This window comes from Lissotriton helveticus, chromosome 2_1 (assembly GCF_964261635.1).
Source record: "Lissotriton helveticus chromosome 2_1, aLisHel1.1, whole genome shotgun sequence".
NCBI lineage: Eukaryota > Metazoa > Chordata > Amphibia > Caudata > Salamandridae > Lissotriton > Lissotriton helveticus.
The window spans coordinates 250,944,188-250,972,175 of NC_136059.1; the positions used below are offsets into that span (position 1 = coordinate 250,944,188).

Here is a 27,988-nt window from a genome sequence, read left to right on the forward strand (position 1 = left end):
TGATAGGAAAATGTAAGAACAGATTTTGTCACAGAGACCCTAGGTTAGAATCAGATTTTTTGGGGTGGTTTTGTGAAGTGTGCTTCAGTGATGATTTTAAAGAAGTATGTACCAGAATGACCTGTAGGTACCATTAGCAAAAACGCTCTAAAATGGTACATTTGAGCAGCATAATGTAATAGAACTGCTCTTAACAGTTTGTCTTGTAATGCAAACTTACACAATCTATATATTTATAGGTAGGGTGTGCATTTATCAACTATTCCAGTCAGAAAAACAAGCAATTCCTTTACTTGTGCATAAACATAACATAGGGTTATCAGGTGGTCCTATATCCACCAAGACAAGAGGCCAAGTGTGCCCCATTTTCTTCGAGCCTTTGCAAACTGCGATGCCCGCTGAGGGGGGCTGGAGAGATTGCATGCCTGCATGTCATTTCAGTGTCTCACATGTGGAATTGACTTTGGCCAAGCATGAAGAAGGTGGAGCCAGGCACTAGCAGCACAGTACACGTATCATGTTCTTTTACCCATAAAGAGTGTACACAGTACTGCTCAATGGGTAGGAATGAATTTTTATTAAAAAATCCACAGTTTTAGCTTTTGCTCTTTTCCAAATAAGTTTTTTGCTTTGCTTCTGTATTGAAATTACTGAGCATTAGGTCTGAAAGAAGATCCTTTCAGCACAGTCAAACATGATATACCTTCACTTAGTAGACTTTATAAATCAAGCCTCTGTCAGCCAGTAGTGCTACTTGTATTTACTATAGAAGAGTTGATCACTTTGACAATTTCCCATACATACCACAAGATAATAAAAATAGGAATCACACCTTTTAAGAGCTTCTTGTGCGCCAGGAACTGCCAAATCTTCAACATGCAGCGTGCCACTTAAATCCACCAGCACAGCTTTCAACGCCCGCCGACCTGCCATTCTTAACCTGTCACATAAAGACTGAGGACATAAATATAAAATAAAATTGTTAAATAAAACACATATTAAAATATGGTCATAACATATGCTCCAAAATGTATCGTAAAATAGCAAAGCCTTCATGTGAAACAATGTATATATATATATATATATATATATGCGCCATGGCAGTGAGAATAAATGCTGCCAAATAATGCATACACTGGCAACTGATATGTAATTAAGCCCTGCTTTTCCCTGTCCCGAGATAATATAGTTAAGACTGAATTGTAAGCAAATCATCATCAGTTTCACATTTATTACTACAGAGCAGGTGCCAAATTCCACTTCATCACCATAGTAGAGCAAACTTATCATGGGAAAAACACTGTTAACGGCTTCACAGACTACATATTACAAATTTCTTTACACCAGGAACAACTCTCATGATGGCCTCTTGCATCCTGGTTTTAGTTAAACTGTTCCCCACATTCAAGAAGGGTTCTAATTACCATAGCACATTACACTGTGTGTGTGTGGGGAGGGGGTGGGATGTGTGTGTGTGTGTGTGTGTTTTGTGTGTGTGTGTGTGTACACAGCTAATTTATATATATATATATATATATATATACATATATATATGTGTGTGAGAATTAGCCGTACCCGGCTAATATGTTTAATTTCACAATGCTTGTGGTATACAATATGTTTTTGTGACTATTGTCTCTATGCCTCCCTTGTAGTTGTTGCGCAGCAGGCAAATCGATAGGGTCTGTTCAGCCTTTCGTATTGTACACACGCGTATTCGAATCTAACGTTGTGTATCTATAAACAAGCGCTAATGTTGAAAAGTGAACCAACTTCTCCCCCCTCCCTCCACCCACTTCCGTCTGCCATCCTGACACCAACTGTCCATCCTAATATATGTAGACTATTGTCTCTATGCGTCCCTTGCAGTTGTTGCGCAGCAACCACATTGAGAGAGTCTGTTCGGCCTTTCGATTAAAAACACGCGCGTATTGTACACGTGCGTATTCTAATCCAACGTTGTGTATCTATAAACACGCGCTAATGTTGCAAAGTGAACCAACTCCTCCCCCTTCCCTCCACCCACGTCCCGTTCTGCCATCCTGACACCAACTGTCCATCCTAATATATGTAGACTATTGTCTCTATGCGTCCTTTCTTAATGTTGCAAAGTGAACCAACTCCTCCCCTCTCCCTCCACCCACGCGCTTAATCGAATCCAACGTTGTGTCAAAATTTAAAAGCAATCGGTGAAGAACTTTCGGAGATTTAAGATTTTGAACAAACTAACATTGACATTTGTATGTGTCTGTTCGGCCTTTCGATTAAAAACACGCATTTATTCGACACGCGCGTATTGGAATCCAACGTTGTGTAAATAAAAACACGTGGATATTCGAATCCAACGTTTTGTCAAAATTTCAAAGCAATCGGGGAAGAACTTTTGGAGATTTGCGATTTTGAACAAACAAACATTTACATATATATCTATATATATATATATATATATTCACTGAAAAAAACATAGGTTTCAGGCCTTATATAGTTAGGAATTAGCATTTAAAAAACCTTTAAAATTCACTCCAAAAACTATAAGTTTTAGGGGGATTATAGTTAGCTGGACATTTCACTCATACAAAACCATTGAAATTGCTCCTATATAGATAGTTGTACTAACTATATTTCGCGCACCCGCAATCCACTGCTGATGATGTCACATATTACATCATTCATGACATGGTCAGTGACATCACTGATGACATCTCAAATGACATCACTGATGACATCATCCAGTGAATGTGGTTTGCTTCGTTATTTAAATATGCATTATATATATAGCAATTTGCATTGAAGAATGAGTGGATATATAAAAATAAATATTTGGATGGAGGATTTAGTAGCAGTGTAATTGGCTGTTTACTTGACCAATTTATAGTGTCTCACTAAATATAGTGGATAGTGACTAAACTGTTTGAATATCTGCATCACTTTGTCAGTTGTTGTGTAAACTGGTTCTCCAGTTGGTTACTAGCTATGTGAAAGTCTGTATTAGTTATTGATTAGTTAACTGAGTATTTGTATGGGAGAGTGAATGTGTGTGTGGTTTGGTGGGGGGGGGGGTGTGACTGCCCACAGATGTGTGAATAGTTGATTCACTAGATATATGAAGTTAAAACTACATGTTCTAACAGTTGTTTGGGTGAGTGTATATCTTTATGGGTGTGGTGATGAGCAAATATATTTCTCAATAGTACATGTCCAACAAACTAGAAAAGTAAAAGGCAGTGTATGTGTCAGTTGTTGTATATTAATAAGTATACATAAGACTCAATGATTGTGTGAGTGACTGTATGGATAACTTTATACTTGTAATAATGATTTTATAATTCACTAAGTATGACTTTCTATCTAAATGAATAGATGAAGTTGTGTTTGTATAAATGTGTAGCTAAGTAAATATGTAAGAATGATCCATTGTTTGCATAAGTGAGTAGTATGACTTCATATGTGAATAGGATGTGTGCTGGTGTGTAATGTCGATTTAGGTGTATAATTATTTTTGATATTGTTCATTGACAGCATGTATGAGTGAATCTACAGGTAAGTGATTAGATGTGTGTATACATCTATGAATCACTGAGTGGGTTTTTAGATACTTGTATTGCTGTAACAATGGATTCAAATATGATACTCTGTATTTTACAAAGAGTGATGAAAGATTTTACTAGTGTATGAAAAGGTGTATGTGATTGTCACGTGGATGATGTCATCAGTGATGTCACTGACCATGTCATGAATGATGTAATATGTGACATCATCAGCAGTGGATTGCGGGTGCGCGAAATATAGTTAGTACAACTAACTATATAGGAGCAATTTCAATGGTTTTGTATGAGTGAAATGTCCAGCTAACTATAACACCCCTAAAACATAGTTTTTTGAGTGAATTTTAAAGGTTTTTTAAATGTTAATTCCTAACTATATAAGGCCTGAAACCTATGGTTTTTTCAGTGAATTTCAAAGGTTATTTAAATGCTAATTCCTAACTATATAAGACCTGAAACCTATGGTTTTTTCTGTGAATTTGCATGGTTTTTTAAATGCTAATTCCTAACTATATAAGGCCTGAAAGCCCACCAGGAATCTCCAGTATGCGCCAGGGGACTGCATTGCAGAGAGGTGTAATGAAGCCACGCCCCTTTTTACACCTCTCTGCAGTGCAGCCCCCGTGCATGTTTGAAGAGGGGGAACTAATTCCCCTTGCATACTGGGGGCCCCTGGGGGCCAACTAGCCCACCTTGAACCTCCAGTTTGCGCCAGGGGGCTGCATTGCAGAGGTGTAATGAGGCTATGCCCCTTGTTACACCTCTCTGCAACGCAGCCTCCTGGCGCGTTTGCATAGGGGGAACTAATTCCCCTTGCATACTGGGGGTCCCTGGGGGCCAACTAGCCCACCAGGAGCCTCCAGTATGCGCCAGGGGGCTGCATTGCAGAGAGGTGTAATGAGGCCACACCCTTTTTACACCTCTCTGCAACGCAGCCCCCGTGCATGTTTGAAGAGGGGGAACTAATTCCCCTTGCATACTGGGGGTCCCTGGGGGCCAACTAGCCCACCTGGAACCTCCAGTATGCGCCAGGGGGCTGCATTGCACAGAGGTGTAATGAGGCTATGCCTCTTTTTACACCTCTCTGCAACGCAGGCCACTGGCGCGTTTGCACAGGGGGAACTAATTCACCTTGCATACTGGGGGTCCCTGGGTCATATCTGCCCAAACGCCGAAATTCCAAACGATTGAAAATGACTTTTCTTGAGAAACATTTGGATTTGGATTATCATGTCCTATACTTTGGAATTTTTGAAAGACTGACTTTGAGGATGCTATAAATTACTCAAGTCTGCCAGAATTGTGTGGGTAAAATTGATACCTAGTCACTTTGAATAAGAATGTACTTACGTCTCGTCTAACATTTGGAAGAAATATGTAGTTATGTGACAACAGGATACCGACATAACTTGAAGGAAATAAGAACGCCCTGAAGAAGTTCTGTTGTACAGAACGAAACGCGTCAGTTGGCTGTGGTACATAAACTTAAGGAAAATAAAAACATTTGAATATACACCAAGATTCAGCGCTTCAATAAGGACTCTAAGTGATATGATTTGATTGGACTTATTGTGCAAGTGGTGCTGTGCCAAACTTTGGAATATTCTCCACTACTCTCTACTACTTACTCTCTACTACTCCACTACTCTCTAATACTCACTCTCTACAACTCATTCTCTACTACTCTACTACTCTCTACTACTCTCTCTCTACTACTCACTCCCTACTACTCACTATCTACTACTCTCTACTACTCACTCTCTACTACTCTCTACTCTCTACTACTCACTCTCTACTACTCTCTCTCTACTACTCACTATCTACTACTCTCTACTACTCACTCTCTACTTCTCACTCTACTACTCTCTACTACTCACTCTCTACTACTCTCTACTCTCTACTACTCACTCTCTACTACTCTCTCTCTACTACTCACTATCTACTACTCTCTACTACTCACTCTCTACTTCTCACTCTCTACTACTCTCTACTACTCACTCTCTACTACTCTCTCTCTACTACTTTCTACTACTCACTCTCTACTACTCTCTACTACTCACTCTACTACTCTCTCTACTACTCTCTACTACTCTCTACTATTCTCTCTCTCTGCTACTCACCCTCTACTACTCTCTACTACTCACTCTTTATTACTCTCTACTACTCACTCTCTACTGCTCTCTACTACTCACTCTACTACTTACTCTCTACTACTCACTCTCTACTACTCTCTACTACTCGCTCTACTATTCACTCTACTACTCTCTACTACTCCCTCTCTGCTACCCTTTCTACTGCTCTCTACTACTCACTCTCTATTCTATTACTCACTCTCTTCTCTCTACCTATCTACCTCTCTCTACTTTTTTCTCTACTAGTCTCTACCTCTCTACCTCTACCTTTATACACCTCTACCTCCCTACCTCTCTCTACACGCACACATATACACATATATAAATGCATATATATATACATATGCATTTATGTATGTGTATATATATATATATACATACATATATAAACATATATAATCTGCATATCTATATAAATACAAATATAAATGCATGCATACATATACATATATGCATACATATGGATGTTATTTACATGAAAGTTTTAAAAACACTAATAAAAGCAAAGCTAAAAAGCCACCTCATTACAAACAGAATGGCGTTAACTTAAACGAGGGCGAGATCTATTGCATTTTCAATGCTTGTTTACTTTGGTTCCATCAAGAAGGCATTCAGATGTGTCACACATTTGCCATAAATTCTGAATGTTAGCACTCTAGTTGCTCATTAGATCACTGTAGTAAAGCTACTGCTCACCAGGAAAGTCTGCTGCAAATCATACTTTCTATTTCTATGGCAAAATGAACCCCCTCATTTTGTTCCTTTTTAAATTAAATGTTTTCAGACTTACCACTTCATTCCAATCAAGATGGCTTCTGGTGTGCCATACTTTTGTCATAAGTAAGACTGTTAGCGCTCTAGTTGTTCTTTAGAACACTCTGGGACATTCTGTCATTGGGCTATACTTGGGCTACATCTGGGTGATATTTGGGCTACATTTGGGCTCTTTTGCCTCTGGTGGCCATCTTGGGAGACTGCATGTCAGAATGTTTTAATGAAATAGAAGAGGATTTGGGAAGTCACTCAAAATGTGCCCTAATTTTTCTTTCTGCAGCACTAATCATACTTTCTATGGCAAAATATACCCCCTCATTTTGTTCCTTTTTAAATTAAATGTTTTAAGAGTTACCACTTTATTCCAATCAAGATGGCTTCAGGTGTGCCATACTTTTGTAATAAGTAGGACTGTTAGCACTCTAGTTGTTCTTTAGAACACTCTAGGAGGCTGCAGTAGAACACAAAGGAATCAACTGACAGTCTCTGTCCTTGTTGGATGTACATGTTTTACTGAGAATGTGAGACTTCATTCTCACATGACTGAGAAAGATAATGTGAATTTACAGAAAATATGCTTTCAGTTTAGCTTATAGATCCCCTTCCAAACCACTGTGGGAAAAGCATGAGATAATAGTTTTCTTTCAAACATGATTCATGATATCCCAGCAGAAGGCTTTTTCACATGGTAAAATCACCTTAGAACACACCACAATTCCTAAAATGAGTATGGTACCATCAAAAAATGATTTATAATGTAACTAAAGTCCTAAAACCCTCTATTAACTACAATGCTTTTTAATGAGGTGCTATCATGTATATTGGTCCCAAGATGGCTGCCAACACTTCTTGGATGAAGTGCTGAAAGCCAATCAGATCTCACGATGAGATGTGTGGTTAGGCTCCGCCCAGATATATATGTGTTTTTGAAGTTAATTTTCATATAAACCACTGGAGCAATTTTCACCAAATATAGCAAAGGCACTTCTGCGTACCAGTCCCTACAATTTTGCCAAGTTTGGTGTAATTCCGTTCAGCGGTTCGGGCTGTAGCCTTGTCAGAACGTCCTATGGAAATTAACATGGGGAAAACACGTTTTAAGACCCCCCTTTTTTCTCAGCCTCCACTTCACGAATCTCCCCAAAACTTTCAGGGAAGGAGCGCAGCGGAGTTGGCCAAAATGTTGGAAAATTACACGCAAATTCCTCAACCGGCGCCAAAGTTATTCCCAATAGAATGTTGCGGATTTCCTATGGTAGCTAGGTCCTAACTATATATACCTACTGGCTATCACCAGTAGGTAATATATACATATATATATCTATATCAAATCACACAAAGTTCGCCAAAGCTTGGACGAGCCTCACACAGGTAGGTTAAATAACGTGCGTTTATTCAGGAAGGCTGCAGGCAGATTCAGTGAAAAACAACCATCTCATGCCGACGCGTTTCGAGTCATGCTGACTCTTCTTCTTGGGCAATAGCATTTTGCAAAGACCGGCTACAGCAAACATATTTAATCTGATAGTCCCCGCCCTAGTGGGAGTTGCCGGTTACGTTGCATCTTGGTACTTGTGGTTGCATTGTTTAACTCAAGTGAGTCCGTCCTTCAACAGCATGCTAAAATTAAAAACCGCAGTGGGGTGAGGAAGTTTGATACTTGTGGCTGCCGCACCATAAGTCCTTCGTGAGCACGACCCCCTGCATAGTAAATATATATATATATATATATATATATATATATATATATATATATATATATATTTGCCCCGTTAGACGAATCTCGATCAAACGTTCCTACATTGGCGAAAGATGGGAAGTTTAGAGGTTTAGCGTAGATTAGTCAAAGTGGGTCCCACAAAGTGTTTTTCCACCAACACATTTTCCATAGACTTTTGTATCTTGCATAGCGCGAAAACGGCTGAATGGATTTACATGAAATTTGTCAGGATTACATATTATGGTACGCAGATTATCCTATTGGGTACTACAGGTAAGTAAGGTAAGTATTTTTTTAATTATAAGGCATTTTAAATTAGTGATATCTGTTCTTCTGATATTGTTGAGAAATGTAATTGTATTTCAAGGCAGTACCGTGGTACATAGCGATGACAAGGCATTATTATAATTGGCTAATGACTTTGGTTGTGTTCTGCATTTCATCCTTAGATATAGACCAGTATTAGGTTTGATAATTGTCCCCTACCTGTTACTATTTTATCCAAGTAGTAATAGGTAGTGCAAAATATTTATACGTTTTAATATATATATATTTTTTAAATGTACAGAGTACCGCGGTACTGCTCGGAATTACTGCTGTTCCTAAAATCAATGTAAAAAAGTATGTTAAAATGTTTTTAAAACACTGTAGTAACGGATATTTTTCATTTCTATTCTTAACACATTTAAATCTTCACAAAAAAGTCTATGGAGTAGTGCAGTAATAAAGACAAATTAACGCTCTACTTAAAAAAATGCACATCTCTCCCTAAACTGCTGTGAAAATATATAGACAATTATAAATACATTTCTCTACCTATTAACACTTTAATAAAGTGGAAATAAGTAGGGACAACAACACCTACTGCTTACCTATACCTAAGACAATAACCCAGAAAGCAGCGAAAGACAGGACGTAGCTAAACACAGCTGAAAACGGCACGGCTGCCTTTTACATTTGATAAATACAGCCATTAGCTAATCACATATTGCCTAATTATGCACATGTAACGCGGTATACCACCAACTTACTGCAGCATAATGCAGCACAATATATAACTAAGTATTTTAAAACGCATATCTTTAACACTACTTACACTATTCACACATACTACCAAAAATGACCATTTTCACCTAATAATGTTCACGATATGTCTGTTTCAATTACCACACTTCACTATATGCCATTCCACTCTGCATCACTCCACTCCACTGTACGCCACTTCATTCTATGGCACTACACTCTAATTTTATAACTATCCAGTGTACACCCCTCTACTCTACTCTACGCTACTCCACTGTAGGCAACTTTACTCTACGACACTACATGCTATTTCACTCTAAGCCACTCCACTGTACGCCACTTCAGTGTACACCACTGTATACGGTATTCCAATGTACACCACTCCACTCTACGACAATCCACTGTATGCTATTACACTATACATCACTCCATTCTACGGCGCTCCACTCTGCCACTCCACTCTACACCAATCCACGCTATCCTACTACACTCTACACTATTCCACTGTACTCTGCACTATTCCACTATATACCACACCACTCTATGTCCACTCTACTGTATGCCAGCAACACTCAACGTTATTCCACTCTGTATCAATCCAAGGTATGCTATTCCACTCTACGTCACTCCACACTCCACACTACATCACTCCCCTGTTCACCAACCCACTTTACGTTATTCCACTGTACACCACTCCACTCTAACCCACTTCACTCTATACTACGCCACTCTACAGCCCTTCGCTGTAGATATTACACTGTATGCCTCTTCCACTCTACGCTACTGCAGTCAACGCCACTCCACTCTACAACACTGTACTCTACACTATTCCACTGTACCTTACTCCACTCTACCCCATCTAATCTACCCCGCTCCAGTCTACCCCACTCTACGCCACACCACTCTATGCTATTGCACTGTATGCGACTCCACTCTAGTCCATTCTATGCCACTACACTCTACCCAACTATACTCTAAACCACTCCCTAACTCTGCTCAACAACACTATTCTCCACTCAACAACAACCTGGGCCCCTCCACTGTGCCACACTATATCGCAACTGTATAGCACAACACTGTACAACAATGTACTCCTCTCAATGCCACTGTACATTTGTTAATCTAATTGTTATCCTGAACATTACTAACTGTATACATTTAGAGATAGGGCTTACAAATTGCTTGTAGCACATTAAAATATATCAGTGCGTTTCTTTCATTGTCAATTGTCATATGTACATTTGTGTGAATGTTTTAAAATGGACGTTCAGCGGATATTTCAACACGCTGGGTTCACTGATGGCACTTTCATGATGTGCTTCTGGGCATCAGCTCGAAGGATGGCTGATGGTTTTGGCTGGGCTGTCTGACTGGAATGACATGAAGGTGTGTCCCAACTGGTGGAAAGTGCAATTGCTACAATGTGAGGCACATGCTGCAACACCGGGGATTCACCAACATAACAAAGATCATAGAAGTGCTGAGCACCCCAGCAGGCCTGTCCTATCTGTCACATGGTTACCAAGTGATATACTTTATAATAAGAATAGCTACTCGCAGATGACTTAAGGAAATGTCAAATCTCGGTTTCAGAGAAGGCCCACCCCAATGGAAAAAGAATGACTTCAATCCTTTTATCACTTTATTTGGTAAAAGTTCAAATCAATTATCAAGCTATCATTCTAATGTTTAATAGTTCCTATGATACTGTCAAATTTCGTTGTATAAGGAAGTATCAGTATAATCTTACTCGCAAGCTGTAAAATCATTCATTAGTCGATCATTCACATTTTATTTCTAGCTTTAATCAGTGGTTCTTTGTTGAGCCTTTGCTCTAGAAACCTCCTGTGCAGTTCTTCTTCCTGGAGTTTATAAGTACTGCAATCAGAAAAAATTCTCCGAAGTCTTAAAAACATACAAGATGAAAGATAGATTTTTTGATGTTTTTTGGATGAATGCCGGGTGCATGTTATATGTTATTTCTATCTGTGACTTTAACGTGAATGTCCGTTCTTATGACATCCCCATCATTACATATTTTTATGTCGGGGAACATCACATGTGTGTTTCGCACATCTGTAGTAAATCTGGCCTCTCTGATGCCAGCTATCCTAGTACTACTAAAGTGTGCAATGAATACAGTGATATGGCTAGTCCCTAACCAAGGGAAATCTGTTTCATCCCTAACCTGGAACGCTGTGAGGTTTTCCGCAGGATCACCTCAAATATTAATGCATGAGCTACAAGGCCTTCCAGAAGAATAAGATGTATTACAAACAGCATGAAAATCTCAAGCAATACATGCTACTTCTGCCACTGAAAACCAAAGAGGAACCAAACCTTTTTCAAGGAAATACTCTACAGTAAGACGTTCTTTTAAGTCTAAATAAAAGGTTGCATGACTCACTTCACTATACCTAGGTACCTCCCGACAATGTTTCCCCAAGTGCCACTCCATTGGTTTCACCTCCCAGATCCTGATGACAGGTCCATCATTTGTTCACAAAGCGCGCGCTTGCCTTCCTACATAAGCATCCCTAAAAGAGTTCTGCAACCTACTTGTCCACCCAAATATATCTGCTGTTGTGTGCAATGTTCCTCTGATCCTGATGTCTAAATCGGTGCACGATACAGACCACTAATACAATTCAAATAAACTGAATTTTAATTAATCGGTTTTAAGATATGCATGAGTAGCTTGTTTGAATAATGGTCAAGGAATATTACCATAGACTCTGCTAGGTTAGCCTTTGAATACTGAATACGCAGCACCAAGGATCAAACTCAACCTTCCATGCAGTATGCTCACCACACCCCACCTCCTGGAGATAGATCCTCTGGTTTCAATACACAAACAAGCTCAATTCAAACTCCTCACACACCTTCAAAGCTCTCCACAACACAGGCCCAGCCCACAGCAATAGACAAATTTCATTTCACAAACCTACCAGACACCTACGCTCATCCGGACTCCTTCTTGCACACATCCCATGCACACACGGAGTCAGAACTGGTGGTTGAGCCTTCTCCTACAACACACCAAAAGCCCAGCACAACCTGCAGTTACACATCAGAGCCACAATTCTTGAATTCTGCATGAAGCTGAAGACTTGGCTGTTGAAAAACCCATGCGCTAGTCCTAGCCCAGGCTCGTACTGCAGCTGCAACGTCAGGATACCCTCTTGGGAGAAAAACACACTAGATTCAGATTCAGATTCAATGATCTTTATTCGGTTAAAAACAGATAACCAAGAAAGAAACAAACATCAAAACAAATTACAATAATTACAGCTCTTAGAGTAAGTTCAATAACGAGGACCAAAAAGACAGATACTAAAAACGGAAAGAGAACTAGACATTTATCAGATCTCTGTTATCATATATTTCCGTAATTTAAGGACACTCTTTAAAAATTTTAAAACCACAGATACAGATAAAACCGTGTCCATTCTCTGGAGTTCTAGAAAGGCTGGGCGACATCTGGTAAAGTTCATTTCTTTTAAAAAGGGAATTATAATTTCTCTGCGTAAGGCACTATAGAATCTGCAAAAGAAAAGAATATGGATGTCCGATTGTTGCGAGGTGACATCGCATGGGCAGAAAGGCAAAGTACGAGTCCATGAGTTCATTTTTGGAAGTGACACCAATCTAAAAAATATACAAAATCTGAATCGAGTTAAAAGAAAACGATCATAGTTTGTCATGGGCAGGGATAGATATGGCTGTACAGACTTAACCTCGCATAAGGTCAGGAGATGTGACTGTACTGAATGTTTTAGGGATTCAACTCTCCTCCTTTTAGCTTCAAGATGGACCAGGCAGCGGGCCTTCAGTGAGCGCCTTGAGGTGCTATCCATTGTTGATGGGTCCGAGTAATAAGAATAGCACCCAATCTCAGTCAAAAAAAAGCCCTTAACATAGCCCAACCATTGTGATCTCTCCGCGTGATCCAAATTGAGGGTGCCCTGTAATAGAGCCCGGTTCATAACACATTCATTTGTAGTCCATACCCTGTGCCACAACAGGATGGGTTGAATTTTAATAATGTCAGTTATGTGAGACAGGGCAAGTTCAGCGTGACAATTAAAAGTGGCCACACACTGTGGAACAGCAAGGACTTCCCTCAGAAATTTGTTTTCAACAACCTGAATTGGATCAACATTTGAGTACCCCCACAATCCTGAGCCGTACATAGCCACCGACACACATGTTGCTTTGTAAATGGTTATCATTTCTTTTATCGGCTTCCTGCCCATTTTTCTTACAAAGTTCTTTAAAGCCATGATAGTTTTCATAAATAAAAGGGTTCTCGCCTTGATGGCACTTGTCCAGGAACCTGACTCATGGAATAAAATACCTAAATACGAAAAAGTTTGGGTATTGTCTAGTGGAACGTTGTTTAAAATCATTCGTTTCATCGGTTTACCTGATTTGGGACCACAGTTCATTGTAAAAGTTTTGCTACAATTAACTAGCAGGTCTAGATTAAGCATAAAATTCTCGAAGCTTACTACTAGTTTTTGCAGAGCCCGGGGAGTGCGTGCCATAAGCACGGCATCATCCTCATACATCAGTGCGGGGATTGCCCTCCTCCCCACTCTGGGCATATCCCCACACTCATGCAGCAGGTGATGCTCAAGCCCATTAATGTAAAGCAGGAATAGAAATGGTGCTAAAACGCATCCTTGGCGCACTCCACGGCCCACACTAAATTGTCTGGAGCATTCGCCCCCCCTGCCGTAGCGAACAGAAGCTGTGGCTCCACAGTACAATTCCCTCAAGAAGGAGATGATAATCGTGTCCACCCCCAAAGTTTTCATAACTGCCCATAATTTGGTGTGCGACACACAGTCGAACGCTGATGAAAGGTCCACAAAAGTAAAATACAAGCGTTCCGACTTGATCCTTATATATTTGTGTTGCAGTAGCATCAAATTTAAGCCTTGTTCGATTGTGCCAATCCCTTTTTGGAAACCAAATTGGAGGTCACTCATGATTTCGTTTTCCTCCGCCCAGCTTTGGAGTCTTGCCAGCACTATTCGACCCAGGATTTTGATTGAAGAATCAAGAAGGGAGATGGGCCTATAACAGGCGCAACTGTTTCTGTCACCCTTCTTATAAATGGGAACAATGACTGAAGTAAACCAAGACTCCTTTGGCCCCCTTGATAGTGTCGCATTAAAAAGTTGTACCAACAAAGGACCCCAGATTTCAGGGTTTTCTTTAAATATATCCGCGGGGATCCCGTCAGGACCTGCTGCCTTTCCTCGTTTAGTAGCTCTTAGAGCAAGCATTACCTCGTCAAGTGAGACAACCAGGTTTATACCTGATTCCAAGGCCCAGCTAGTCTGTGAATCGCTACTATGAGGGTCAACCTGTGCTTTGTAAAGATTAGAGAAATGGTCCACCCAATTGTCTTCAGTAATAGCGATCTCCAATCGCGCCTTATGGGTTTCGTAGGGAAAAGGGGTGTTGATTACTTTCCAAAATGCAGCGGAGTTTTTTGACTTTGAAGCCTCACAGAGTGAGTCAATGGCCTCCTTGTTTAATGCAGTTTTCCTTGCTTTAAGGGCCTAACACACTAACAAATACACCTAACCATAACATAATCAGAGCCATAACATAACTGACACCTGCGGCTGCTGGAGCTGGTCTGGGTTGGGGTTTTGCCCCACACAGCCAATCCATCTTGTGACTCACTTACAACAGCTTTACAAAGGGAATGCAGTATGATGAGCATGTTCTCCCAGATGCAACAAAGTTTGGGTGTTGGCCCAGCATAAGTCCACAAAGAAGGATAGGAAAAAGTTGATTTGTCCTATAAAAACAAATCTGCTTGGAAGAGGCTGTCGCAAAACAGTTCAGTGGGAAGGGAACTGTTGAGGGCAAGATGGCAAAGTGCTGTTTTATGAACAGAGGCTGAACAACACCTAATGGCTAGGGATACATTCCTTAAGGTTTCAGAAGAATTGTGCACTTAAAAAATTACAACAGGAATTCTTCAACTTGTTTGCTATTTATTAAATGGCAGCACCTATAATATTATATGTATACATGATACGTTTACTTGAGTTTCTCCTAAAGACAACTACACTTTTCATATCTAGTTATGAGGATAGACCACGTTCCGTCCTAATAAAATAAATAATAATAATAATAATCCCTAGGATAAAAAGGGAACGTAGGACTGCCTGCTTACACTATGGATCAGTTTTCCTCCCACTTCATGGGGGGAGGGTGCAAACAGGTTAATTTGAGCCACAACACACAAGATTATATACAAAACGTACATCACTGATAATGGCAGGCGCTGGATAACATGGATATATAAGACTCTGCTAGAGGCGGTAACAGAGGAGCATGGGAAGAGGATCTGAACAGGAGTCTTAATGACAAGAATAAGTAAAAACCCGAGCACAGCCCCACGATGGTCTCAGGTATGCATCATTCAAATACATTCAGTTTAATGTTCTGGGTAGAGCACACCTGTTACCCAAGACTATTGATGAGATATATACAGTTACTACATCAAAATGCCTCTGCTATGGTTTGGCACAGGCTGGATTCTGGCAAATGCTGTGAGACATCCCACACATTGCAGATAACGGACCCAAAGTCACACATTTTCGGACATAGGGCTCAAACAGATAAAGCTTACTTAATGCAAAAGTTGCTTATCAGAGCCATCTGCCCACCCAACAAATGCAAAACAGTGTCCAGATGTATACACCTTGCTGAGTTGCTAGCTAAAAGAAAGATTACCATGAAGTGGAAAGCAAATACTGCACCGTCTACAAAGGGTGACGGCAACCGGAGTTAAAGAAGTGGGCTTCACAGTGAATAAATGGAAAGGCTAAGAAAGATACCCATATCGAGACAGTAGGAAGAAATACTAGAACTGGTGATATCCCTTAACTAAAACAACATGAATACCATAAATAGTGAAATTAAAACATTAATAATATCTATAGTGCCACCCTTCAGTGACAATTTGACTCACTGGGTTAGTAAAACATACATACAGAGTGGGTCATGCTATGGAACAAAATACTTTATACTCCAGGAGTACCCCTGAATAAAGTCCTCTATTTATAGCGTGAGACAGCCGGACAGTTGCAAATACGATATCAACATAAAAAGGAAAAATAATAATTTAAAAACAGAAATCTAACATCATTTTAGATATCCATTGGCTCCAAAATGGTGGAATGATCTTCCATTGGAGATAAGGTCCCTTCCCTCCCTCCAGACCTTTAGAGCTGCCCTCAAAACACGCCTCTTTGTACAAGCGTATGAGTAGTTGCGTCCTGCTTTCTGATTCTTTTTTGGTAGGCGCCTTGACACCTCCGGGTTTTAGTTTGCGCGGTACAAGATGCACAAATAAATATCCTCGTCCATCTATACACAGCTGGACAAGATGGCTAAAGTTAAGTTTTTGTTTTAATAGTTTTTAAAACGCATTTCAAAGAGAAAACACAATTGTACAATAATATCTTGAAAGACCGTAAACCAGCAATGCGGACAAAAACACAATCGCAAACACATATATAACCAACCTCTGATCTGAATACATACACAACTTAACATCCATACGAGTAAAGTATTATAAGGTTTGTGAGGTTTGGCATGTTCAGGATATGTTAGGATCTCCATCATCTCTCGCCATTCCGGCAGATCATCTTGCATTGGTTTAAGAGTTTAATTAGTATTATAATGTAGACAAATTACAATGTAAGACTATGAGTTCCTGGGTGAAGGCCTGTGTAGAGCAGTGAAACATTTTGCAAGTAACTATAGAACCGCAATTGACAACGATGCATATGGGACCAAATGCAAATATCTTTCAATTAATAATATGTTGCATGAAAATATGCAAATAATATGCTGTGATAAAAAAATTACAATATGCTGTATATGCATATGCTAATACAACCTAATCAACATATTTGAAATCAGAAATGACAGATACAGTCAAAACAAAATATAGGTACAATGCAGTTGACACAGAGTTCCTAATGAACTAGTTCCAGGCTTGATGACAGTTTGTACAGCTATGGTTGCATGTGTGGCACCCTCATATGCTAACTTTTTCATATCCAACTGTGATAATTGAGGTTAGTTACAAGTACCTCGGCAGCGTGTTGTATATTTTCTAGTGAGAGTTAGGAAAAATACAGGCTGGAGGATCCACCAGAGAACAAAGGAGAATATATAGGCAACGCCATTCATCTGACAGACAGGAATGCCACAGTTTTAGGGCACTTTCTTGTAGAACCTCGGAAGCACATTTATGGGATGATACCGGGCCGTTCATCAGCTAGGAATCAAACAAATGATCTTATAATTCATTCATCCAATGTCCCTTAATGCCAAACACAATAAAGTGCATATGCACTTCCTGGTAACTCCAGTTGTTCGCAAAGTGTACTTAAAATGCATCAAGAAACATGGAGTCTGTCCAAAGAGCTAACGATTTCTCATATTTCATAATGTCAGCGAGGGGGAGAATGACAGGGCGTTAACAACAGGTCCATAATCTTCACTTTTATCTATACTGATTAGGAAAGTTAATCTCTGCCTGGCATCAGCCACTTGTTACACCAGTTCTCAGGGTACAAGGTAAATGGATAAACATGGAACCTAAAACTTTATCTGCCTTTATCAAAAGAGATACAGATATCCTAGTCAAGGACAAGCCTGGGGCACAGAGCCAAAGGAATCTGTTTGTGAGGATATTCGATATTGCATATTTCTTAGCTTATGTTTTAACATCAAGATACATACATACCAGGGAAAACACATTCAAATCAAGAGGATATATATAGATTGATAGACCAGCAGAGAGACAAAGAGATAGACAGATTGAAGAAAGGTAGAGAGATAGATAGATAGATGGATGGATGGATGGATAAGTGGATAGAATGATAGATATGTTCTAATGTAATTCCCATGAGTGTAGGTCTGGAGGGGAGCATCTCTTTTGGGTGACCATAGCTCTGACACTGTGCTGGGTAGTCTTAAAACTCTTGCATGCACTCTACTAGAACACAGGGAACTGCGTTTTGTCTTCATCCGCAACTGAACGAGCTGGGTTTTACCTAAGGATATATTGGAGTGAAAGTAAAAAGTGTCTTTTTACTGCTATGTGCTATAGCTTAGACTTTTCATTCCTTTCAAGTTCTGGTCCATGTGATGAAGATACATAAAAGCTTCTTTACTGTGCATGAAGAAAGCAGCGTTACTAAGTAAAGGGTGGTCTGATTACTATTTACTATTTTAACTCAAGTCTTTGCATATTTGGGAAAAGTTTATTTTCAGATGCCCCACCGTAGTCTCGGTAAGCAGTCAGAGTAAAAATGCATGTTAGTTGGCATATATGTAATGCCGCACACACCCAGAATTGGTGGAAGGCACTGATCTTCAACATATGGGACACCAGTTGATAATGTTATGAGTATTTGTAAAGCACACTATCGCCCAGGACGGTATCCTTGCGCTAATGTTGTCTCTCTGTTGTAAATAGAATTAAGTAAGCAGCAGGACACGTCTTCAGGTGATTAAGATGTATTTATTAGGTTAGACAAGATAAGGACAGCAGAGCAGTAAAACCCCACAGCTGACCAGACCAACTGCCAGGGCTAGAATCCCAACACACCAGATAGAACACAGCTAGGTAAGAAGATAGAAACACAAAGAAAGGACTAAAGACACCAAGAAGCCATATAGAGCTAAGTATGAATTTACAACACATCTAAAGACACCAAGAAGCCATATAGAGCTAAGTATGAATTTACAACACTCTCCTACTTCAAAAGCTTATGCATTGTCCCTCTCTGAAATATTATTGTCATTTAGTCCAATGAGCGGTATCATGCCCTTTTATTGGGCTAACAAAATCGCCCACCTACCTTGGAGCTCGCAATTTTGAGCATCATGCCCTTTTAATTGGACTAACTTTATCACCCACCTTGGAGTTCGCATTTTTAAATTATCAAACACTACAGCAACTATTTGTTTGGGGATAATTTAGTTTCTTCGATTGTTTCACTCTATCACACCCCATTAACCATTGCTAAGGCTTTGTTCCCTTAGGTCAGCTAACTCGATTCTCCCCTCTAAAGTTGTGACAGTTCAGCAAGTAATAATTGTGGGAATGTCATACACTCCTTGTTATCCTATCACATACCATTACAAATGTATTCAATGAAGACAATGGTGCTTGGCTTTCTGTTATTTATTTTCGAAGTTGCAGAGTGTCAGCCCAACCCCAAATGTGTAGTATTCTACGAGAAAGACTTTTCTGTAAGTAGGTGATGGATGCCTAACAATAAAATGCCATGAGGAATAGAAACAACACATGGAATGAATAATCATGTCTCAATTGTTTAAGTACAACTAACATGATCACTAAACATCTAAATATTTTGAAAACAATCTTTTACATTCGTTGCAAGGCATAACATTTCCACCACCTCCTTAGGAGTTCATTTCTTGGCATATATCTCATCACAGGACAAGCAAGGCAACATGCGGTAAATCTTGCACTGCACTATTAGATACATTACAAATCCAGTCCTTGCATGTTTGTTTTTCTTTCAACGCCCTACAACAAAAAGCAGCACCCCAGTTCTCAAGTTAATGAAAAATATTCTTACTTTTGTGGTCAATTTGTCACACATCCTTGACATTTAAACTCTATGAGTGATTGACAGAGAGGTGCTAAGCTTTGTATATTCACCCAATGAGATTACTCGTAAGTAAAACTACGAACTTTCAATATCCAATTTAATAAGCATCCTCAGATTTCTCACTAGCTAATAACTTCACACGCTATTTCCAGGGGTATTCATTGATGAAATTAAAATGTAGGTTCATTCTACTGAATCATATCCTCATACAAAATATTATTAGGCTCCCCTGCAACGGTATCTATTGGGGCATGAGGAAAATTGAAACCAAGAAAGAGGCAATGTAAAAAAGTCTGTCTGCTATGGTGGAGAAATGACCAGTGACTCCTGTTCCACTCTTAGGGAGAGGAAAACATGTTTATTTAAGCATGTTCCTTGTAAATGAACTATCAGCAGGATTCTGGATTGTAATGAATCTAAAGAGACTCAGCAAGTGGTTCAAGAACACTCCTTTCAAAATGGGAACACAGAAAAGGATAATTTCTATGCTCGTAAAAGGTAATATCGACAAATAATAGACTTGATGGGTGCATAGTTTCATATACTCAACCCCATCAAAGGTTCCTCAAGTTCTGTGTGCAGAATCAACATTTACGGTTCAGAGTCCTGATCTTTGGCCTCTGCTCAGCTCCAAATGTATTCACCAAGATGGTAGTTCCAGTGGTGGTGTTCTTACATCTACAAGGTCTGTGCAATCAATAAAGTTTTTAATTGCCGGAGCTCGATCCATGCCCCCGAGAAGAATAACCTCGTAATAAAACAAGCATTTGCAATGCAATAGGTCTCGCATTATGAAAGTTTGAGCTATTGGTCTTGTAAATGACAATTTTTTTATTTATGTGTTGATTTTGAAAATAGCTAAATTAATAGCTTTGTCATTTTCAATGCCAATAGTTATAACTTTCGCACGTGACGACTATAGCATTTGTAATGCAACATGTTTTGTATTTACGTGACTTAGATGTATTGATATTACAAATAGCAACGGCTTTTAATTTTTTTAAATAATTAATACTTAAATAAAAGTGATTGTAATTTATATTGGCAATAGCTTAAACTTTTGTAAATAACGTTTGTGAAGATTATGTTCAGTGTATTTTTTTCAGAAAGCATCATCAGCGACGAGTCCCTCTAGAGTGCATGAAATGATGCGATGAGCACGGACCAGAGGTGTTCCCATGGATGCGTACATTTCCCCCCTACCGTCAGATTCACCTCCATTAGTACAAAATAAGGAACTAATTAGGGACGTGCAAGTCTGTGCTGGTGAAAAGAAAGGTGCAAGATCCCGGGAATAAGCAAAAAGATGCTCGTCTGTTTGAAATCTAAAATTGACGCGAGGACACCCTCAAAATAGGACACTCTTCATCACAGGCACCTGCAGCAGTAAGGACCCTTGCATGTACAGAGGAGTTCCTTAGTATACTACAGCATTGAGACTCTGCAGATAATGCAGTGAGAGAATACACTTACCAAGGGAAGCACTTATTCAGAAGAGCCGCACAAGTGACAGTGGCAGAGTCCCAATTATTACAGATTATCATCCATCAGCACTCAAGTGGCAAATTCAGAAAACAAGTGGTGGTGTAATTTCCTTGGGACAAAGAAAATATTTATCGAGTAAGACTGTAAACTTTAGTGTCGACTAGCGGTGCTTCCACAGCTAGACTGCGGCGATGATAGTGGCTGTTTCACTCGCATTGCAACCATGCGTGCATTGCAGACAGTCACTCGCAGGCAAGTCATTGGAGGGCTCGGCCAGGAAGCTGACGACATCCTAAGGCTGAAGTTGCAAGTTCGAACCCAGAGACCATGCACAGCTCTCGCGTCTCCCATCTACATGTGCGAGAACCTCACCCAGTCCAGGTTTCCTTTGTCTTTGACCATGGGTCATCGGATCAAGAAGTCTACAAATCCCAGAATGCATAGCAAAGTCTGAACTAGCCGAGGTACCCGTTAATGGTTTTAGGGGGGGGGAGGGAAGAGAAGCAGACCACCGAGCGGCCAATGCTCATATTTAACCCTGAGTCAGCTGCCAGTTGCACATTCTGGAACTTGCAATCCCGCTTTGGAAAGTAAAAAGCAAATAGCCAAGCACATGAATTCAGTGATGAAAAATGAATGCACCTCTCAAGCCACATGTATCAAAGAATGGTAATGTATTTGTTTCTAGATGATACTGTCACATCGTAATACGCTAAAGACCCCGCCCCCCCTCCCTCCCACACACATTCGAAAGGAAAAGCAAGAGGTTAGAGGTCAGCAGTGTCACTGGACTATTTATAGAGGAGACGCGGTAGAGGTTATAGTGTCGCGCTGCCCTGTATGAAAGCTGGTGTGTAGAGTAGAACCGCTAGCGGGCAATCGTGACGACGGCCATTCCCTGCCCCTCCCCCTCCCCCGAGGGGTGTATCCTGCCAGAGGACAGATGTTTGTGCACCAACAAAGTAAATAATGCACCCCCTGCCGAAACAGTGTGTGACCTGCAGGACATAGTTTTCAATGTCAGCAACATATCTCATTCGGTTAATGCACCTGCTGAAACAAACGTGTGACCTGTGCAGAGTGTGATGGTCCTGAGATGTGCAGTGTGGCGACTCAGATGTGCAGTGCGAGGGTTATCTCCTTGGACTCAGCCCCATTAGCTGCAGTCAGCTTTAAGTTACATAAATATTTACACATGCTTTCCCACCAAGGTGTTGCCTCAAATGTGCTACTTGCATACCTTGAATCTATCTCTGGGGTTAAAGAAACGTGAACGTTTTGAGCTGCTACCCTCAGCAAACCAACAGAGAATTGAAATGTTAAGTAAATTACCTTATTAAAAGCCTCTCCCTTCTGCCAAATTGGAGATTCCTATGCTTAATCCTGCTAGGAATGCATCCTGCCAGTTGACATAATTTCAAGCCTGATGGCAGGGCCTCTGGGATCACAGCTGAAGGCCTCCAGCTCTAATGGCCGGGCTAAATGTACACGCATCACCACCGTGTTGTGGTTTTCAAAAGTCTGAAGATAAAGGCTTGTTTGTGACTCTGCATCTCTTGGACGACCTTTGAGTCTCCTATCACTACGAGGGCTGATCCTTAAACAGGAGGGGTGACCTTAGGGCACCAGGCCCGGCTCCAGGAATTTTTAATTGGGTGGGCCAAGGACGCATTTGGGTGGGCCACGGCGGGCTCGATTTGTCGCATATATGTCTAGGCAGGCCTGCTTCAGGGCCCTCCTTTACCTCTTCTTAGTCTTACAAGGCCCAGTAAAACTCACTCTTTTCCAAATCTCTTTTTAATGTTATCACTCACAAAAAGTGTTTTTTCTATGTAATGTTCCTTTCATGGGAAGAGGAGGTTTCTGAGGTGGGAGTATCAGGCAAGTGACACTTCTCGGGCTCCCTCTGTGTGAGCCTTCAGGGAGAATCCCTCTTCATTACTACCTCCACCTGACCACGGACTCTTCAACGCACTCCCTTACAAGCTTGATTAGCCACTATTCCTCTGCAGTGCACCGTATCTCAAAGATGACCTTGTGCCCCGCTCCATGTCAGGCACCATCTCCCGGTAAAAACATTAGTAAAATCACCTTCATACTTAAAACATTGAATAGAGCAATAAATATAATTAGCACGCACTTTAAAGTATGTTCCACAGTGGCCCATATGGCCCGACTGCTAATTAAATAAACAAAAACAGAAAGGCCATGACAGGGCCGGCTTCAGCGCTGATGCAAAAGTCTTTTTGGGCGCTGCACCAAAAACCTCTTTCTTCATAAATACCTTTACTACCACCTTCCAACAGTGTACCTCATCCGTTCATGCCCCCCTATTGACCTCTTCCTCGGATTCCCTCACTGCCACACGCCACAAGTGCCCCTCATCTCCCCATAGCCCCTCCCCTTTATGACCTCCTCCTCGGATTCCCTCACTGCCACCCTCCCCCAGTGCCCCTCGTCTCTCTGTAGCCCCTCCCCCTCATGACCTCCTCATCAGACTCCCTCAATACCACTATCCACCGGTGCCCTTCATCTCTCCCTAGCTCCCCCTCCACCCCATGACCTCCTCTTCGGATTCCCTCACTGCCACCCTCCACCAGCGCCCCTCATCTCTCTGTAGCCCATCCCCCTCATGACCTCCTCCTTAGACTCCCTCACTACCACCCTCTACCAGTGCCCCTCATCTCTCCCTAGCTTCCCCCTCCACCCCATGACCTCTTCCTCGGATTCCCTCACTGTCATCCTCCAACAGTGCCCCTCATCGCTCCATAGCCCCTCCCACTACCTCCTCCTCGGATTCCCTCACTGGCACCCTCCACCAGCGCCCCTCGTGTTTACGTATCCCCTCTCTCATATGCATTTAATTTGTTGTATAACGCTGCTCATATCAATGTAGTGTGTGTCAGTACTTTACACCACGCACACACTTACAGAGACAATGAATCATGCAGGTATGTAAATCAGTCTACAGGGAATGTCACATAAGCCAATGAGGATTACAAGGTGTAGGAATCATAGGTCATCCATTCTGGTGTAGTATATTTTAAGAGGGTTTGGTCTGGGGAAACACAACCTTAGGATTTAAAGAGTATTCCATGGGGGTCAGCTTTACTGATAAAAATGTATATCTGCCCAAACATACTCATTTTAGCAACATTAGAATAATGAAAAGACTAGGGAAGTTCTAACTATATCACAAAACAAAAAAAGCGAAGTTCTAATTATACCATTCATGTTTGTTTGCAGCTCTTTGGTGGCAGTTCATTGTTCACTGCCTTTTGTTAGGATTGTAACTTCTGAAGTAACACAAGGATCTCTGTGACAAAGGCAGTAACCCACTGAGCTATCCACATAAAATACAGTGCGTCTGCATTAAAAAAATACTAACAGACAAACGATTGCTCTAAAGCAGGATCATTAATCACCAACTTTATCTGGACATTGCCATTTTGTATTGTTTTATTGTTGACCAGCATCGGCTATGATGAAATGATAAAAACTGTTTAAATGAAGCACATACGAAGTATGCGTCCTGCTGGGCCTGTGCAGATTTTAAAAAGATTTTTTTTTGTAACACATTCTCTTACCTACTCCATTAGTTATATTTTGTGTCACAGCCTTATGTGATAAGCAGCTGCAGGGGTCAGGGGGTGACTAGGAATAAACAGACCACTTTTCCGCTGCGCTGCATAGAGGATTTGTCCCCTTTCACCATGCAGAGATGAAGGGGTGAAAAAAGTAAACAAAGCCTAATTAACATGTTAATGGTCTTTTAAAGACCTGTTAAGTACTTTGGTGCGGCTGCGATAATCTTAAACTGTCTGTGTGTGTGTGCGCCCGGGAAGCTGTCTCCCCGGGCTGACACACACGACCTGCGCGTTGCGCCTGCCTTCAAGCCCTCACTGCGAGGGCCAAGGCTCCTGTTTGGGTGGGCCAGGCTCATCTTTGGGTGGGCCGGGCCCACCCGGCCCACCCGCTAGAACCGGGCCTGTAGGGCACGCACATGCTCTGCGTCCTGCACTGAGGTCAGTTGTTGGCGCCAGTTGGGTAAAGGGGCGGGACTTCGCCATCTCACATTGTCGTACCACGTGTGCTAGTGCCCGACTAAAGGGGTGCCATCCGTGTGTAATCCTGAGTAAAACTGCAGAATTCCTACCCTCGTCTTGCCTAAGCGCCTCTCATCTTTATTTTCTTTAAAGCGCATGTGATGTGATGCTTTAATTAATAAGATGGGCTTTATCTCCTTTAAAGACAATATGAAATAAACAAAGAAAGCACGGTATGACAGCAAGGCTAAACATATGTCAGCATGTACTGGCCCTGCAGCAATCCAGGAAGAAAGTGACACGTGAGAAGGAGAAGCAGGGAAAGGATAATACACCTGTGCTCCATAATCTATTAGGGCCAAAAACCAATACCATGGTTGTTATGGTGGCCTTAGTTCTTGGACATTCAGGCAATCAAGGTCTATTAACAAACAGCATGTTTAATGCTGGGAGTTTTAACCTCAAGTGGAAGGGCAATTACATGGCTCTGAATGGAAAACACGGATGATGCCACAGGCGTCTCATCATATTGCATGGGGCCTATGGGCCGATACCCATCACCAACAAAATAAAGAACCAAACCTTCTCCCTCCACTACTAGAATAACAGCTGCAACTCACGTGATGGAGACAGGGGTTTGAGGCAGCAATACTGAAAGAAAGTGGATTCCCCAGAGCGGTATTCCCTCGCCAGGTCCCGCTCTCCAGACAGGGATGACGCACTCCCCTCTTGGGAACAGGAGCCCGGTTCTGAGGGTTACACTACTCTGGCCGAAGCTGCGTCAGCCTGCAGACGCCGGCGCTGCTGGCGTTTACACCCGAAAACAAAGCCCCTGCAATACGAGCGCTTACTCCTTTCCTATATATTTATTTTCTGTCTGCTCGGCTGGGCAAACCACACCACAGGTAATGCGGGCACTTGTCAGGAAAATGTTTATTAAAGACAGCGCCCACACCAAAATCAGTGCAGGCACACCCCTAAAGCCAGCCCTGTACCTTTAACTTGGCAATGCAGCAGTTAGAAGCTCGCTCGCGGTTTCGTGCGGGAAAGTGCCCAAAACACTGCGCATGCGCAGAGTGTTCTTGGCCGCGTCTCCGGCAAGTGACGTCAGGCGGGCGCACGCACTTCTGCGCAGGCGCAGAGTGTTCTTGGCCGCGTCTCCGGCTCCGCCTGCTAATGACGTACAAGAGGTAATGGACGGCACTGGAGTCCCTGGCCGTTCCTCGCCGCGTCGCCCCCGCCCGCCGTAGCAGCACTCGAGCCCCTGGCCGCATCCCACCCGTCCATCCACTGGGAGCCAGGCAGAAGGAGCCCGCAAGAAAAGAGCCTGGTGAGGTAAGGGGGGGGCGTGTGTTTATGCAGTGTGTGTACGCGTGGGTGTGCGTGTGTGTATGCAATGTGTGTGTGTATGTGCGCGTGGGTCTGCGTGTGTGTATGCAGTGTGTGTGTGCCTGTGTATGCCTGTGTATTATGCCTGTGTATGTGCGCATGCGTGAGTGTAGAGTGTTTGCGCAAGGGAATGTGGACAGGAGAGGGGCACGGCGCCGTGCGCGCTCACGAGGTGAAAACTGAGCTACTCTGCGCTCGTGCACCCTTCCTGTCCACATTCCCAAAAACGGATCACAATAGTTGTCGAAGCAGACTCTGCTATCAATGCTTCGCATTGAAGCAGGTCGTGCTTCGACCTAAGAAGCAGACTCTGCTATCAATGCTTCGCATTGAAGCAGGTCGTGCTTCGACCTAAAAATAAAGGACGAGTTGATGAGGTTTCAGTTCTGATTATCCGGCATTATCATGAAGGAAACAGTACCTTAGATTAACAACAGCACATAGCATTGACTTGACGACTGAAGGGGAATGAACATTGCTTCAAATAGCGTTGAGGCAGACGCGTAAACAACGCTCGTAAAGACTCCCAAAAATAAACATGGCGGCACGCACAGTGACGCAAGGCCGGGTGGCTCACGGCGCTTCCCCACACCAAACCACTTCGGAAAAATCCGGAAGAGAAGACGGCACGTCACAGGAGCTCCGATGAAGGCAGCAGGTGAGTTTGTGCAAGGTGAAAGGCACGCGCTGCCATTTTTAAATAAGGAAAAACAGTTGAACTGTCGGTAGCTTCAGTGGCACGATTTTCGCTCCATTTTGCTCAAAGTTTAAAGCAAGACAAATGTATATAAAAAGGAAACTCCACAAAAATATTTAAGCTTTGGCCTTCCATGGTGGTAAACGGGTGAAACAGCAGAAATCACCAAACTACATCCTTTGTTCATTCACAAAACATGGGGCCAGTTCAGTAGTGAAAAGTCTCTTCTTGGGAAGTTTTTAAATAAAATAACATCCAAAAGGGAAAAGTCATTGTTGGATAATGTATCCATACTTGAACAGTCTTAGGTATTCCCAGAAAGATCAATGTTCACTCTCACGTGATGGCACAATACAGAATGAGCCAGGAGCAGAAAAGATTAAGGTTTAACCCATTAGAGGGCACATCTCCAACACAGCATGTAATAGGCTCTCCTTGTAAATAGGACAATAGGCAGAGTTGGCAAGTGGAATGCTCACCCTCACGTGA

General features: G+C 41.7%; 1 protein-coding gene across 1 annotated transcript in view; it reads right to left on the bottom strand.

Annotated features, from left to right (window-relative positions):
• The window catches only part of HDHD2 (haloacid dehalogenase like hydrolase domain containing 2), a 207,010-nt gene that overhangs the window by 91,416 nt on the left and 87,606 nt on the right, over positions 1 to 27,988 (bottom strand). Inside the window, exon 2 of the mRNA XM_078674773.1 lies at positions 833 to 954. Coding sequence (XP_078530899.1) covers positions 833 to 933 — 101 coding nt within the window. The 5' untranslated portion in view covers positions 934 to 954. The remainder of the gene's footprint in view (positions 1 to 832; positions 955 to 27,988) is intronic.